A 16,614-nucleotide genomic window follows, 5' to 3' on the forward strand; every position below is an offset into this window, starting at 1 on the left:
TTTTTTTTTTTTTTTTGTAGAGACAGTCTCACTTTACTGCCCTTGGTAGAGTGCCATGGCGTCACACTGCTCACAGCAACCTCCAACTTCTGGGCATAGGCGATTCTCTTGCCTCAGTCTCCTGAGTAGCTGGGACTACAGGTGCCCACCACAACACCCTGCTATTATTTTTCTGTTGCAGTTTGGCCAGGGCCAGGTTAGAGCCTACCACCCTCGGTATATGGTGCCAGTGCCCTACCCACTGAGCCATAGGTGCTACCTCAAGGCTCGGCTATTTTTAGAGACGAGGTCTCACTCTGGCTCAGGCTGGTCTTGAATTTGTGAGAGCTCGGACAATCCACCTGAGTGCTAGGATTACAGGCATGAGCCACCGTGCCTGGCCTTTTTTGTTTTGTTTTGTTTTGTTTTTTGATTTTTGGAGGAGGCACTAGAATTTTTAAGAAACTTCTTAGGTGATTCCCATACATAGCCACGGTTGTGAACTACTAGTACAGATAAAACTTATTCCCTCTTCCTTTTTACCTGGGATGCATCTCAAGCCTTATAATAGCCCATGCTTTTTGGTCATTGGTTATCTGTGTCAGTGTATAACTTGTAGAGGCAGACTTTTTCTAAAATGTTTAAGCAGATTCTCTTTTTTTCTAACAGATGACTCCAAACTGCCTCCCCCACCTACCCTGGAGCCCACTGGGCCTGCACCTTCCTTATCTGAGCAAGAAACCCCCCCGGATCCCCCCACTCTGAAACCCATCAATGATAGCAAACCTCCAAGCCAATTACTAAAGCCTAGAAAAGTGGAAGAAGATGAGCTCTTGGAAAAATCTCCTCTGCAGCTAGGGAGTGAGCCCTTACAACGCCTGCTTGGTGACAATGGCATTAATAGACTGTCCCTCACAGCCCCCGACACCCCTGCTGGTGCTCCACTTAGTGGTGTGGGGCGCCGCACATCAGTCCTCTTCAAGAAGGCCAAGAATGGGGTTAAGCCACAGAGGAGTCCAGACAGGTCCTTGGAGAATGGCGAGGACCATGGTTTGACAGGCTCTCCTGCCTCTCCAGCCAGCATCGAGGATGAGCGCCACTCTCGGAAGCGGCCAAGGAGCAGGAGCTGTAGTGAGAGTGAAGGGGAGAGGTCGCCCCAGCAGGAGGAAGAGACAGGTGACACTGCCTGTGACTTCTCTCGCTACTTCTCACCTGCTTTCCTGCTTTGCTTTGCCAGCCAGCACCTTCCCTCTGTAGATGCCAATAGTAGCATTGAGGACTCCATAGCTCACCGCTGGGCCCGTCACATGAGTAGTAGCCTGGGGAAACAGGCTTTAAGCAAGTATTTTTAGAGGGCCAGATTGTGTCTGAGGCTGTCTTTGGCCCTGAGGGGGATGCAAAGTTGTATAAGGTAAAATGATTCCTACCTTCGTTTCAGTTTATTTGTTAAATATTTATATCAGCCACTGTTCTAAGCACTGGGGGAGAGGGTGTGTGGAAATCAATGAACAAGACAATCAAAATTCTCCTTATTGGGAAATACACAGACTCAAAGCAAATAAGTAAATTGTATATTGTACTAGAAGCTTTGGAGAAAGACTCAGCAGGGAAAGGGGATAGGGAATGTTGGGGTGATATTGAAGAAGGTAGCTAGGAGGTCTTCCCTGGGGGGTGACATTTGAGTTAAGACCTAAAGGAGTCGAAGGCATATACTATTTGTGTATCTATCCTAAAAAGATACACAGGTAGGAGCACAGGCTCTGGAGGTGGGAACATGCCTGAGTGTCTGAGGATCAGTGAGGGAATAAGTGTGGCTGTAGCAAATGGGGGTGGAGATGGGGTGGTAAGAGATGAGGTCCCAGAGATAGGTAATGGGGGCCCTATCACTGAAGAGTTCTTAATACATGTTTACCATGAGTTGGTTATTAGAGGGGAGGAGGATAATAAAATAAATCAGACTCAGTTCCAGCTTTGGAAATGTTCACATTCCAATGGGGAAGTGAAGTAGTCTCTCAAGGTACAGAGAAATCACAGTGCTGAATAGTATATGGCTGTATGTTGGGTGAAAGGTAGCACTACTAGAGGTATTGGGGACTTCGAACTGAGGGAGTTGGAAGCTTTCTGAGGAGGTGGTACCTCAGCTGACCCCAAGGGATCAGGGCTGAGTGGAAAGGAATAGATAGGGTGAAGGGCTCATGCCTGGGTATGTGGGAACAAGGAGGATAGAGTCTGTGAGGGACAATTTGGAGAGCATCTGGAACCAAGACTATATGGTGAGGTGGGCATGGATGTGGAGGGCCTTGAATGCCAGACAGTTGTTAGGTCTCAGTGGGATAGGGAAGACTGGCTTGCTTGGCAGGAAGGGGCTGCTCTTGGCTTTTGCTCTTTGTGTTTGTCATGTCCTTTCATGTGGTGGCTTTAGACTATATGGCCAATACTCTTTTCTGCTTTTCTCTCTTGCTGCCTAACATTTTGTTTCAACAATACCTTCCCATCCTGTCTGGTCTAGGCTTTCTTATGTTTGGACAATAGGTTGGTATATAGCAGCTAACGCTTGAGGCCTGGAGTTAGGTATCCCTGAATGCAAATCCCCAGACGTCTTACCAGCTTGTATTTATTTTTTGCAGTTTTGGCTGGGCCGGGTTTGAACCCACCACCCTCAATATATGGGACCGGCGCCCTACTTCCTGAGCCACAGGTGCCACCCATATTTCCTTATTTTTAATATGAGCCTTCTGATATTTACCTTGTAGAGCTCTAAAAATATGCATTTGGTATATAATAGTAGATGGTAGCAGTTATTGTTGTCATCCCCTCAGCTCTTTTGGGCTCAGCCATACAGCACCAAACACTGCACTAAAAGTGAAAGATTCTCCTACTGGGAAATAGCTCTGGACCTCAAGCTCATCTAACCCTGGAAGGCCAGCTAATTGGTGATACTGCTAGAATCTGGTCCTTCCCTACCATCTCAGGTGCCTGGCATCCAGGAATACTTACTTATACACAGCCCTAGTTGAATCTCACAGAAACAGGTTTTGATCTGTAATAGGTGAGGACTACTACCTGAGGCAGAGCTGACTTTGGTGATTTAAATTGAGATCATGATGGAAGTAAAGGCATTTCAGAATATAGATATCTCGGCTCAGATACCTGCTTTTATAGCTGTGACTTGCCTCAGAGTTCTGGCCAGGGTGTCTATACAGCTTTCAAATCAGGTGCCTGGCCCATCTCTACACCTCTTTTGGCTCAGCTGTCAGAGTTATAGGACTCTGGAGTGTGATTAGAAATTGGATTGATAGGAGAGTGGAAACCTTCACAGCAAAATCATGTCCCTGGGATGGCCAGTCTTCATTTGTCTCTGAAGGACTCTTTGCTATAAACTGATCTCTCTCATTCATACTGAATAATATCCTCTATAAGTAAGAAAAGTGTGGTGGCTCATGTCTGTTGTAATTTTACCATTTTGGGAGGCTGAAGCAGGGGGATCTCTTGAGGCCAGGAGTTTTAAGTTTTGCCCAGGTTGGGCAAAATAGATCTCATCTCTACAAAAAATTAAAAATTTAGCCAGCTATGGTGGTGTACAACTATAGTCCTAGCTACCAGAGAGGCTGAGGTGAGATAATCTCCACAGCCCAGGAGTTCAAGGCCACAGCGAGCTATGATCATGCCACTTCATCCTGAGTGACAGATTTGAGACCCATCTCTATAAAAAACAAAAAGAGAGAGAGAGAAGGCATTATCTTCACATAAGAGAGGCCAAGCAACCTCAAAGAAGAAGAAAATGAACCTTTTCCCCAGGATTCTGACTCCTCATTCCAGGAAGCCTGGACTGCATTAGTTCTGCTGAAAAGTAACCCCCCCCCCAATCCTCACCTCTGACTAGCCCTACTAGTTATCTCAGGGTGTGATTCGCAAAGAGTCCTTATCCTTCTCCAGCCTGTCCTGACACTGTCCCCAAAGATTGAAGCTAGCTGTTGCCAGCATGCGATGGATAGGGTGTGTAAGTATTTATCTGAAGAGGCGAGGTTGGTGGGCTCCTCAAGAGGCAGAGAAGACTCCCTGTTAAATGAAGTTTGAAATTAGAAGCAGATCCAGGGACTTGGGAGCCAGCCAGGGTGGGGAAGTCATAGTATATCCTGTTGTAGCCAGATGACAGTGGCAGAGTAAGCTGTGTTTGCTGTTTTCCTTAGTAAAAGCAGAAGGATGGGAAGGAAAATACAGTGTCTGCTTTTTGCCTCAGCCAACAGTATTTCCCCCTAAACTTTTGTCTTTATCAGGTTTTCTTTACCACTCGAGACCCATTTCTCATAGGAGAAGGAACAGCCATCCTCTCCACTCCACACTGAGCTCCCCTTGAGGCAGCTGCCTCATGCTGCAGCATGTGTCAGGGGAAAGGGGGCTTCTGTGCTCAGCCTCACTCTGTGTATCCTTGGCAGGCATGACCAACGGCTTTGGAAAACACACCGAAAGTGGGTCTGACTCCGAGTGTAGTTTGGGTCTCAGTGGTGGACTGGCATTTGAAGCTTGCAGGTAAGAACACTTATCCCCAGAGCTTTGTCAGCACCTCTGCCTCCTCTCCTTTTATTCTCCATTCAGTTATGAATTGAACCTCTTTCTGCTTATCTCAGTTTCTAACCTCACCCCTGCTGTTTCCTGAGGCCTTCAGTCTGTAACTCTGAGAGCTCCTGGGAAATGGAGTGACCCTTCATTCTCAGGTCTGATCTAAGAGAGGAGGAGTGATGCTGATGCTTATGGGGTTTGTGGGGCTAAATTTGGGCTCTACGGGTGGGGAGAACTTAATCTCCTATTGCCCAGTAAGATTAACATTTGAGCCAATGTCCCCTATCACCCTCACACTGCTCCCCCCCCCCACACACACACTTATGTAATCCAGCTTGCTACAGACATGGTTTTGCCCTTTGCCTTTTAGGGCATCATAGCAATGGCCTCTTTAGAGGTGTAGTGTGAACAGGTAGGAAATTTGGAATTGCTTTTATCCAAAGGTCTCAGCTCTTCCACTATCCTTGAGCTGAAAAGGCATGTGTTTCTTTCTTTTTTTTTTTTGGCCGGGGCTGGGTTTGAACCCACCACCTCTGGCATATGGGGCCGGCGCCTACCCTTTTGAACCACAGGCACCGCCCAAGTCATGTGTTTCTTTTACCTGAAGGGAGGATTTCTGAAACCAGAACCTCAAAGTTTCTTCCAAATCCAGGAGTTTATTTAGCCGCTGCTTTGTGTTCTACAAGACACCAGGGAGAGTGTGACTGTTGGAAATGAGAAACCCTTAGTGCCACACACAAAAAAGGGCTTGTCCTGAAGGCTGATATCATGGCCCCACCACATGGCTGCTGAATGGATCCTAGATTCAGAGTAGGGGAGGAAAGTTCCCACGTCAGCGCCAAAAGACTGCATATCTGTGTTTGAAGCACTTCCAAGGTAGGTTAGGTGTGTGTTCTGTTAGGTACTCACTCTCCCTGGGCTGCTGACCTCCTTGTGAGGCTTTGGAGTTCCCTCCAACCACCCCTCAGCCTTCAACTGATTTCTTTGAGATGTTTCCACCAAACCTCAAAATTGCCCTAGCTTTCCCCCTCTCTCTTGTAGTCTCCAGAGATACAGGGGCCATAGATCATACACACAGTTACCAGCCATAGGAAGAGACAGATTTCAAACTCTCACTCCCAGGTTGGAGTTCCTGATTCCCTTTGCAGATAAGGTGTGTGGAAGCCCAGTTCATTGGGGTTGGGGTAGGAGTGGAGTCATGAGACTGTCCCTTTGGCTTGTCTAGTCCTTAACTAAAGGTGGAAAGTATGTTGGTCCTTTCTCTACGAAGGGTGCTCTTCCCACCTATCAGCCACAAAATGCAAGCTAGCCAGGCTTTGGTTTGCCTTTCTGCAGAACTCCAGTCCAATGCCATTGATTTCTTTTCCTGCTCAATGTAGGAACAATGCCCGTAGAAGGCATTTCCACTTTAACTCAGTGATTCTCAGTGGAATTTCAAGGTTTAAAATGGGCAATTCGGGGGTCCTAACTGCAAAGTTTTTTTCCTTTTTCTTTCTTTCTCCCCCGCTCCTGTGGTAGTAAGTACATAAAGGGAGATCTTATTTATCAGACTGGAATCATATGATTCCAGAATTAGAAATAACGTAGAAAGAACTGACCCTTCCCCCATCCCCTCTTCCTTACCTGCCCCTTGGTTTATCTTTTCTGATGGTTTTCTGAACTGATTGAGGCTGTACCATTTCTGTAGGTCACTCATTCTTCTATTGATAATTGGATACCTACTATATATCAGGCACTGTTCTGAGCACTGATGTGTCATGGAGCTTATCTTCTAGAAGGGGAGAGAGATATTAAACCAGTAAACAAGATAATTATAGATTAAGTTGTTAGCTTAGGCCAGGGTAACTTGGAGAGGGGGCTGAAATGTAGGCTGTGATTGAGTCAGTTGTACTTTTTTCTATGCATCAGAAAAGCACAGACCTAGTTTTGGGGTTGTATCCTATTTTATTCAGTTCATGTTTGTCAGAGCTTATCATTCCAGTGCAACTTTAGTAGTTTGTAATACTTTAAGACATTAAAATTTACTTCCCTTCATGTAATAATAATCACCAGTTGCCATTTACTGAGTGTGTAGTATATGCTGTTTTGAATATATTATGATTATTCATTCATTAATCCTCATAAAAACACATGGGGAACACAAGGCTCAGAGAGGTTGAATAACTTGTTCAAGGTCATAGAACTAATAAAAAGAGCTAGGTTTTGAACCCAGATAGTCTGGCTCCAGGATTTAATCTCTTAACCACTTTGCTGTGTTCTGTTCTGTTGAATTTGACCATGTCTCCCCAGACTCATGATTGTGAACTTTGAGAGGCTTTCCTAACAAAATTACTGGCACTTTACATATGTATAAGGCCTCAAGACCCTATTGACAGATTTTTATTGGGTGAGTGGGAACTGAATCCTAAATGTGAACTGGATATTTTTGTTTTTTTCCAAACATCCCTAATTTTGACTAGCAAGAAAAAATACCCAACTTATCTACTGGTTACTGAAGGATTGTGATTCATTGGGTTTCAGTTAAGCAAAGTTTTCTTAGTGTAAGGTCATGATAAAGTTAGTTCTGACTGAGTAAAACAGTAGTGCCCTACTCTCCAACTGATCCTACCTGTGGTTGCTTCTTATCCCACCAGGAGTTTCTTTTTTCTTTTGAGACAGAGTCTTACTATGTTGCCCTCGTTAGGGTGCTGTGGCATCACAGCTCACAGCAACCTCCACCTCCTGGGCTTAGTTGATTCTCTTGCCTCAGCCTCCTGAGTAGCTGGGTCTACAGGCTCCTGCCACAACACCTGGCTATATTTTTTGTTGCAATTGTCATTGTTGTTTAGCAGTCCTGGGCCAGGTTGGAACCCACCAGCCCCAGTGTATATGGCTGGTGCCCTAACCACTGGACTATGGGTGCCAAACCCCAACAGGAGTTTCTTAAGCATTCCTACTTTTCTGCAGGTTGTTATCTTTCTTTTTTAAGTTTATTTTTATTTATTTATTTAGTTGCATTTTGTCTGGGGCCAGGTTTGAACCCACCACCCTCGGTATATGGGGCTGGCGCCCTACTTACTGAGCCACAGGCACTACCCAAGATTGTTAACTTTTAAGTACTTTTTTAGTTAGAAAAAAAGTACATAGTGGTATTATATTTAAAAGTTGGGATAGAAAATAGCCCTAGCCATATTTTTTTGCCCAAAGGCTCACAATTGTGATTGTACATTAGAATTACATGGGGAGCTTTTTAAAAAGGCTGATGCCTGGGCGGGGCCTCTACTGTGTTATTCTCATTTTTGCTTTTTACTTTCTTTTTTTTTTTGAGACGGGGCCTCAAGCTATCCCCCTGGGTAGAGTGCCATGGCATCACACTCACAGCAACCTCCAACTCCTTGGCTCAAGCAAGTCTCCTGCCTCAGCCTCCCAAGTAGCTGGAACCACAGGTGCCCACTACCAATGCCAAGCTTTTTTTTTGGTTGCAGCCATCATTGTTGTTTGGTGGGCCGGGCTGGGGATTCGAACCCGCCACCTTAGGTGTATGTGGCTGGCGCCCTAGCCGCCTGAGCCACGGGCGCCGAGCCGCCTTTTTTTTTTTTTAAGACAGCCTCAAGCTGTTGCCATGGGTAGGTCACCCAACCTTCAACTCCTGGGCTCAAGTGATTTTCCTGCCTCTGCCTCCCAAGTAGCTGGGACTACAAGTGCCCACCACAATGCCAAGCTTTTTTTTTGGTTGCAGCCGTCGTTGTTTGGTGGGCTCAGGTTGGATTTGAACCTGCCAACTCAGCGCCAACTTAGCCACTTGAGCCACAGGCGCTGCACCTGCTTTTTACTTTCTAGTCTTTGTCTAATATGTGTGTGTGTGTGTGTGTGTGTGTGTGTATATATATATATATATTTTTTTTTTTTGAGACAGTCCCTCAGTAGAGTGCTATGGTGTAATAGCTCACTGCAACGTCCAACTCTTGGACTTAAGTGATTCTCTTGCCCTAGCCTCCCAAGTAGCTGGGACCACAGGCGCCAAGCCTGCTTTTTACTTTCTAGTCTTTGTCTAATATATGTGTATGTATGTGTGTGTGTGTGTGTGTGTGTGTGTGTTTTTCTTTCTTTTTTTTTTTTTTTGAGACAGAATCTCATTTTGTTGCCCTTGGTAGAGTGTTGTTCTGTCACAGCTCACAGCAACCTCCAACTCTTGGGCTGAAGTGGTTCTCTTGCCTCAGCTTCCTGAGTAGCTGGGACTACAGCCACCTGCCACGACACTTGGCTTTTTTTGGTTGCAATTCTCATTGCTGTTTTAGCTAGCCGGGGCTGGGTTTGAACCTACCACTCTCAGTATATGGGACTGGCGCTCTACCCACTGAGTCACAGGCACCACCTTGTCTAATATATATATTTTATCTCTTTAGTAGCCATGTTTTAAAAAATTGGTCTACTTTTTAGTTAAAAAAAAAACCAAAATTCATTTCCCTCTAAAAAAAACTTCATACATAAACCATTTGTGAGAAGTAGATTTTTTTTCCAAGTTAAAAATGTCTTCTCTAATTAAGGACGTGTCCATTATTGAAAATTTAGGAAAGAGGCAATTTTTTTATGTCAAATATAAATTGGTTTATAAAGAAGAAGCAATGTGAACCACAGAATAAAGAATTATAGGCATCTCTGTACAGGTTCAGTGTTATGAGTTAGTGTGAGTGTTTAGAGAAAGGTGAGAAACCATTCTTCCAGAGGGTTTTTATAACTCCACTCCTATCAGAGATGGGAGGGAGGAGTGGACATGTGTCATTCAAGTTGCTCATTTCACCCCCTCTACCTGCTCTGTATGCAGTGGTCTGACACCCCCCAAACGCAGCCGTGGGAAACCAGCCCTGTCTCGAGTGCCCTTCCTGGAAGGTGTGAATGGAGATTCTGACTACAATGGCTCAGGTGAGAAGAAAGCATTCAGGCAGAGCTGGGAGTGGGGGGCAAGATTTTCTGAGGAAGAGTCAGCTCTTCAGAGGCTACTGCACTATTGGGGCTTAGAACCTGGCAGCCAGTCCCTGAGCTCCCCTAAACCCTCAGGCCCTGGGCAGCAAGATGGCCCTTGCTCCCAGATTATTCACACTCTTTTTTTTTTTTTAAATCATCTTATATTTAAATAGGTAACACATGCCCATGGTAACAAAAATGAAGAAAGTACAAAAGGGTATGTAATGAAAGCTCTTCTCCCCTCCTTGGAACATCCACTGTTAGCAGTTTCATTTGATCTTTCCAGATGTAATCCATATATATATATATATATATATATATGGATTTCATATATATATATGCACACACACAAGCCAAAATTTGCATCTATATTTAAAAGAGTGTTCCTCTCAACTAGTGTTTTTCAACCTTTTTAATCTCACAGCACACTTGAACCTATAGTTAAACTTCCACAGCACACTTAAATTATGTTGATCAAAAAAGAGAATAAAGGGGGCTGCGCCTGTGGCTCAGTGAGTAGGGTACCAGCCCCATATACCGAGGGTGGTGGGTTCAAACCCCACCCTGGCCAAACTGCAACAAAAAATAGCCAGGTGGTGTTGTGGCGGGCGCCTGTGGTCCCAGCTGCTGGGGAGGCTGAGGCAAGAGAATTGCCTAAGCCCAAGAGCTGGAGGTTGCTGTGAACTGCAACGCCATGGCACTCTACTGAGGGCAACAAAGTGAGACTCTGTCTCTAAAAAGAAAACAAGAGAGAGTAAAAAAATGAATATACTTGCTATGTTTTGAACTTCTTTCAAAAATAATCTAATAAATGATCTTTTTGTTTGTTTTTTTTTTGAGACAGAGTCTCACTTTGTCACCCCAGGTCGTAGCTCACAGCAACCTCAAACTCTTAGGCTCAAGCAGTCCTCTTGCCTTGGCCTTCTGAGTAGCTGGGACTACAGGCACCCACCACAGCACCTGGCTAGTTTTTCTATTTTTAGTAGAGATGGGGTCTTTTTCTTGCTCAGGCTGATCTCCAACACGTGACCTCAAAGCAATCTATCCACCTTGGCCTCCCTGAATGCTAGAATTGTAGGGTAAGCTACTGCAACTGGCCTAATTAATGATCTTTAAAAATTTTCATGGCACACCTAAGATCCTCTCGTGGTGGCACACCGATTAAAATTTACTGCTCCAAACCATGGGTGTCCAACCATTTTTTTCTCTTTCACACTTTATTTTATTTTATTTTATTGTAGAGACAGAGTCTTACTTTATCACCCTTGGTAGAGCGTTGTGGTGTCACAGCTCATAGCAACTTCCAACTCCACGGCTTGGGCGATTCTCTTGCCTCAGCCTCCCGAGTAGCTGGGACTACAGGGATCCGCCACAACACCTGGCTATGTTTTTGTTGCAATTTCGCCAGGGCCAGGTTTGAACCCACCACCCTCAGTATATAGGGCCAGCACCCTACCTACTGGGCCACAGGACTTGCCCAACTCTGCCACACTTTAGAAGAATAAGAGTTGTCTTGGTAACTGGGTGCTGTGGTTCACACTTGTAATCTTAGCACTTTCAGAGGCTGAGCCAGGTGGATTGCCTAAGCTCAGGAGTTTGAGACCAGCCTAAGCAAGAGTAAGACCCCTGTCTTTAAAAATAGTTGGGCATGGGCTGGCACCTGTGGCTCAGTCGGTAGGGTGCTGGCCCCATATACCAAGGGTGGTGGGTTCAAACCCGGCCCCAGCCAAACTTCAACAAAAAAATAGCCGGGTGTTGTGGCAGGTTCCTGTAGCCAGCTACTTGGGAGGCTGAGGCAAGAATTGCCTAAGCCCAGGAGTTGGAGGTTGCTGTGAGCTGTGACGCTAGGGCACTCTACCGAGGGTGATAAAGTGAGATTCTGTTTCTACAAAAAGAAAAAAGTGCACAAACACTAATTAAAGCTGATTGGCAAAGACAAAGTTCATGCATATGTTTCATGGTATCCAACACTACAGATAAGCAAAAAAATCCTCACAATATTGGCATGCAGCCTGAGGGCCACAGGTTAGATGCCCCTGCAGTAATTCTTTTCTTCAGTTAATAATTTATCTTGAAGATCTTACTGTGCTTTTTACTGGCTACCCAGTGTGCCATTGTATAGGAGGGCCATCATTGGCTTAGCTAGCTCTCAAAAGGTGGATAATTAGATTGTTTTCACTTATTTGTTATCATAATCAGTGTTGCAGTGAGCAACCTTGCGCATAGATCATTTCATATCCATGGAGAGCATATCTATAGAAGTGGGATTGCTGAATTGAAGGGAAGTGTGCATTTGTAATTTTGATGGACATTGTCTGTCTCTGCTCACTTTTCAGTGATGATGACCTTTATCACTGAATTTCACACATAATCCTGTAGTTGTGTGGGCCTTATCTCCTTGGACTAAGAGAATAAAGGGCAGTGCAGGGCCAACACAAGAGGCTGTGAGGGATGATGCTCTGATGGAGCAGGTACAGAGCAGGTTGTTTTCTGGGCTTACAGGCCTGTCCAGCCCTGTAGTAGTGGGGTGTGCATTCTCTGGATGGCCTATCTTTGAAATTTCCATCTAACACACACAGGCTCCAGGGCTTCTTTTCCCAACTGCTTTATTTTCCCTTAGCATCAGTTTCTTTCCTGTATGTGTGTTGATGAATGCATGCCTGTGTGTTTCATTACTTTCTGTGACTGTCAACCCCTAGATGCCAGGGCTTGTGTCTAGGTGAATTTGTATAGCATCTAGCATAGGTGTATATTGGCACTTTTTGTGTTTCTAGTGATGGCATTTTATTACTACTTTGAAAACTACATACTTGCTAAAATTATAGGAAATTTAAAAAGGAAATTAATCTCCCATAGTTCCATCATCGTAACACAATTGTCTTCATTTCTCTGTGTTGCCTTCTGTTTATTTTAGGCACATTGTTAACACAATGCTAATCCAAAGCACATGTACTTTTGCGTTCTATTTTTTTCAGTGTTACATTTTTTTTCATGTTGATACATAATCTTTATATGTCTCTTATTATTGGAACAATGTACCTAAATTATAATTTACTTAACCATTCTCTTATACATTTGGGCTGTTTCCAACTTTTAATATTATACATACTATAGTGCACCCATGTTTTTGTTCAAAATTCTTTTATTCATATTCGTAGTTAGTTTTCTTCTGTACCCAATGTTATAGAAGAATAAATTTCCAAGGAAGGAATTTACTAGAGCAGGTGGTTCATACATTTTTATAATGGCTCGTGAGACATCTTGCCAAATTACATTCCAAAAGGATTGGACTGATCTACAGTTACATCAGCAGAGTATGATTGTACCGATTTCCACTCAGCCTACTGCTTTAGTATCGGAGTTTATCTTTTTATAGTTATTACTATTCCCTCAATAAGTACCTCAAAAAGTACCTATTATTTTAGTACATGTCTTAAAAACTATAAGTGACATTGGTAATGTTTCCTTGGAAATATAATTTTCACTTTATTAAATTTGTACTTTTTTCCTTGGTTGAGTATGGTTACCTCCCCCTTACAGTTTATAGATGTGAGGAGGGCAAGAGGTTTCTGTGTGTGTTCAAAAGCATCTGTGAAGCACCCATGTGCTAGTGCATTGGGTACAGAACAAAGTAAGATGAAGAGATGTGCCGGCCTGGGGACACCCAGTCCATGTATAAGGTTCTGATAGAAGTAGTCAAGTGAAGAACTTGGCAGACCTGCTTGGCTCTGCTGAGTTCATTGCATCCAGGTGAACTGGATGGCCAGATGTGACCCTGTCAAAAAAGAACTTTAGCAAGTGGTTTTACTCAGATGTCCTTCCCAAGATCTTTTTACATGAAGCCTCCATCATAAGAACTCCCCATGCAAGGAGGCTCAGAGAGCAATATATGGCATTGGCCTGAGCTGACTTATGGCCCTTCTACCTGAGGCACTGGGGATGGAGAAGTTACATTTTTCCAGGGAAAGCCATCTTAGGATTCTAGTTCAGAGGTCAGTAAACTATGGCTTACTGCCTATTTTTGAATGGCCCCTGAGCCAAGAATGGTTTATACATTTTTAAATGATTGAAAAGAAAGTCAAAAGAATTATATTCTATAATGTATGAAAATATGAAGTTGAAATTTCAGTGTCTAAAAATAAAGTTTTATTGGGACACAACCATGGTCATTCACTTATAGATTAGCTACTTTCATGCTACAATGGCAGAATTGAATATTTGCAACAGATACCATGTAGCTCACAAGACGTAAAATGTTTACTATTTGGCCCCTTACAGAATTAGTTTGCTGACCCCTGATCCTGTCTAAGAACTTCTAAGGAAAGGGCAGGGAAAAGGAAGGGTGGAGGGGATGTTGCTGACTCATTTTTGGGCTGCCCCAGTCAATTGGAAGCCATAGGTAGGCCTTCTGGGCATCATTCCAAGTCCCCTTTGGGCACTGTCTCCTCCCCTCCCCCACCCCCAGGCAGAAGCCTCCTGATGCCCTTTGAAGATCGCGGAGACCTGGAGCCCCTGGAGCTGGTGTGGGCCAAGTGCCGAGGCTACCCTTCCTACCCTGCCTTGGTGAGTCTGCCCCAGACACCACCCTCCTACCTATACCCTAACCTGGGCTGTTCTGGCCCCTGCCTTGCCTTGGGGGCTTATCTGATTGGATCAAGCCAGCAGAATCCGGTGGGAGTCACAGTACCTTTAGCTGCAGAAGGGAGGGAGGGTTTCACCCCAGCCTGAGTGGGACAAACCAGCAAGATCCCAGCTTGAAGTGCTTAAAATAGGCTAAAAGTATGCTGACTAAAAGTAGCGTTCTTAGGGCATTAGTAGCATATATTATTTGCTTATGCATAAAGTAATATGTGCCTATTTTAGATAATAATGCTTATATGTTTTTTAAACATTTGTCATGCTGAGTCTTTAAAATACTGAGGAAGGTATGGTCACTCCATTTTGTAGGGAAGAAAACTGAGGATTGTTACCCATGGTCATCCAGCTAATAAGTAACAGGGTTGGACTCTGAGCCCAGGGCTCAAAATGTGTGATGTCAAAGCCTGTGTTCTGAGCCACTGAGTTCAAAATCATCCACAGTCCTGTCTATTCAGGAATACCTTGGTGTATATCTACTCAACCTTTTTTTAAGATTCGTGAATATGTATATATATATAAGAACATACTATTTTTAACCTCCCTTTCACTTAACAGTATACCATGAACGCGAGTGTCTTATGCCATTAAACATTCTTCATCAACATCACTTTTAATGACTGTATTGTCTTCAGTTGTATGCATGTCCTATATTTTAACCATTCCCTAGTTGGTCATTTAGATTGTTTTGAATTTTTCACTATGATAAACAGTTGGCAATAAACACCATTGTAGCATTACCTTTATGCATATCCATGATTATTTCTTTGCAGTGAATTCTTAGGAATGCCTTCTTGGGACAAAATCTATACAAAATTCTGACACAAGTGTCTGGAAAGCTAGTTCAGTTTATACTCCCATTAGCAGTAGCTGAAATTTTCATTTCTTCCATAGTAGCAATAGTTTTACCACCTTGATTGTTTTGTGGGTCATTATGAAAGTTTTGAGATACATAAAAATTATGAAATGTAAAATCTGTGTGAATGGAAACAAATGATGCCTTCTTGGCAACATTGATAAGCTGAGCAAGGTGAAACTTGCACAGGCAAATCAAGAAGAATGCTGTTGAAGGATGTGTTTCTTGAAAGTGAAATAATGGACCATAACATAATCTGTCTCAAAGCTTTTGTAGTGACCTAGCTTTTCTTAGAACTCTTTCTCAGTTGGGGAGGTAATGGCCTCCTGATCCTGGAAGATACCACTAATATGTCAGTGGTATCTTCAGGCTTTGTCAATTATCAGGGGCAATTTTTAAAACAATGCAGAGTTCCCACCCCAGCACCACCAAATCAGACTCTCTGAGGCTGGAGCAAGGCATGAATATTTTTTAGAAAGTTTCCTTTTTCTTTTTTTGTCATGACACTTTCTCCTGGTTAAAAAGGTTCCTTTTTAAAAAGGGACAGGACTATCTCTAGAGAAGACTGCTTCCTCAGTAAGTTTCCAAGTCTATCTGGTGATGGGTAGCCAGTCTCTTTCATGGACGAGGGGCTCTTACATACACATAGGGAGGGCTCTGGGCTTCTCCTGGTCCTTTCATATCTGACAGTAGACTCTTAAGATAAAGAGGATAGGGATTCTGATTCTATAGGGAAGCTATAACTCAAAGAAAGAGGTTATAAATTTTGCCAGAGCCACATTGGAACCTACATTACCTACCTTATTCTTTCCTTAGCCAGTGGCAAGTATGGAAAATCCACACTGTGATCTAGTAGCTGAAGAGCTTGGGCCTGGGGCTGCCTTCACATAGAGCTCTGCCCTGCCAGCAGAGAAACTGCAAGACCCCCAGCTTAGTTATCAAAGAAGAGATTAAGCTGTACAGGTTTGGGGTGTTTTAAACCCACAACACAAAAAAAGCCAAAGCCCTGGGTAGAGTGCTGTGGCATCACAGCTCACAGCAACCTCAAATTCTTGGGCTTAAGTTATTTTCTTGCCTCAGCCTCACAAGTAGCTGGGATTGCAGGCACCCGCCACAACGCCCACCTATTTTTTGATGGTAGTTGTCGTTGTTTGGCGGGCTGGGGCTGGATTCAAACCCACCAGCTCCAGTGTATGGGGCTGGCACCTTAGCTGCTTGAGCTACAGGTGCTGAGCCCCAGTTATCTGTTTAACCATACATTTTCTTTTATGATTAAAGAAATTCAGCCACCACCTGAACACAACCTTTGTTTTAATTTTGGTGTATGTTCTCCTAATCTTTCTCCTATGCATACTTCAGTATGTATTTGCATCTATTATAAATAAATGATTTCTAATCTTTTTTTGACTCTTAAACAAATGTTTTTGCTTGTGTTTTTGTAAAATTAATATACCACTATAAGAGTTTTAGAAAAACAGAGAAAAAAATCTTACTATTCTAATATGTTGACTCCAAGTATTTTGTATCATTCCTCTATTTATTATTCACATATTACAATTGTAATCACAGTGTATATACACATTTATTATATGTTATCATAAGCTTTATTGCCATGCTGTTTGTTTTTTTTTTTTTTTTTT

General features: G+C 43.5%; 1 protein-coding gene across 2 annotated transcripts in view; it reads left to right on the forward strand.

Moving 5' to 3' along the window:
* BRPF3 (bromodomain and PHD finger containing 3) overlaps positions 1 to 16,614 on the forward strand; it is a 40,285-nt gene that overhangs the window by 16,723 nt on the left and 6,948 nt on the right. For both annotated transcript variants that reach the window (XM_023512868.1, XM_012804870.2), the window contains 4 exons: positions 649 to 1,155; positions 4,416 to 4,509; positions 9,344 to 9,441; positions 13,949 to 14,046. In XM_023512868.1, coding sequence (XP_023368636.1) covers positions 649 to 1,155; positions 4,416 to 4,509; positions 9,344 to 9,441; positions 13,949 to 14,046 — 797 coding nt within the window. The remainder of the gene's footprint in view (positions 1 to 648; positions 1,156 to 4,415; positions 4,510 to 9,343; positions 9,442 to 13,948; positions 14,047 to 16,614) is intronic.

This window comes from Otolemur garnettii, unplaced genomic scaffold, assembly GCF_000181295.1.
Source record: "Otolemur garnettii isolate 467f Iridium unplaced genomic scaffold, OtoGar3 scaffold00031, whole genome shotgun sequence".
Taxonomy (NCBI): domain Eukaryota; kingdom Metazoa; phylum Chordata; class Mammalia; order Primates; family Galagidae; genus Otolemur; species Otolemur garnettii.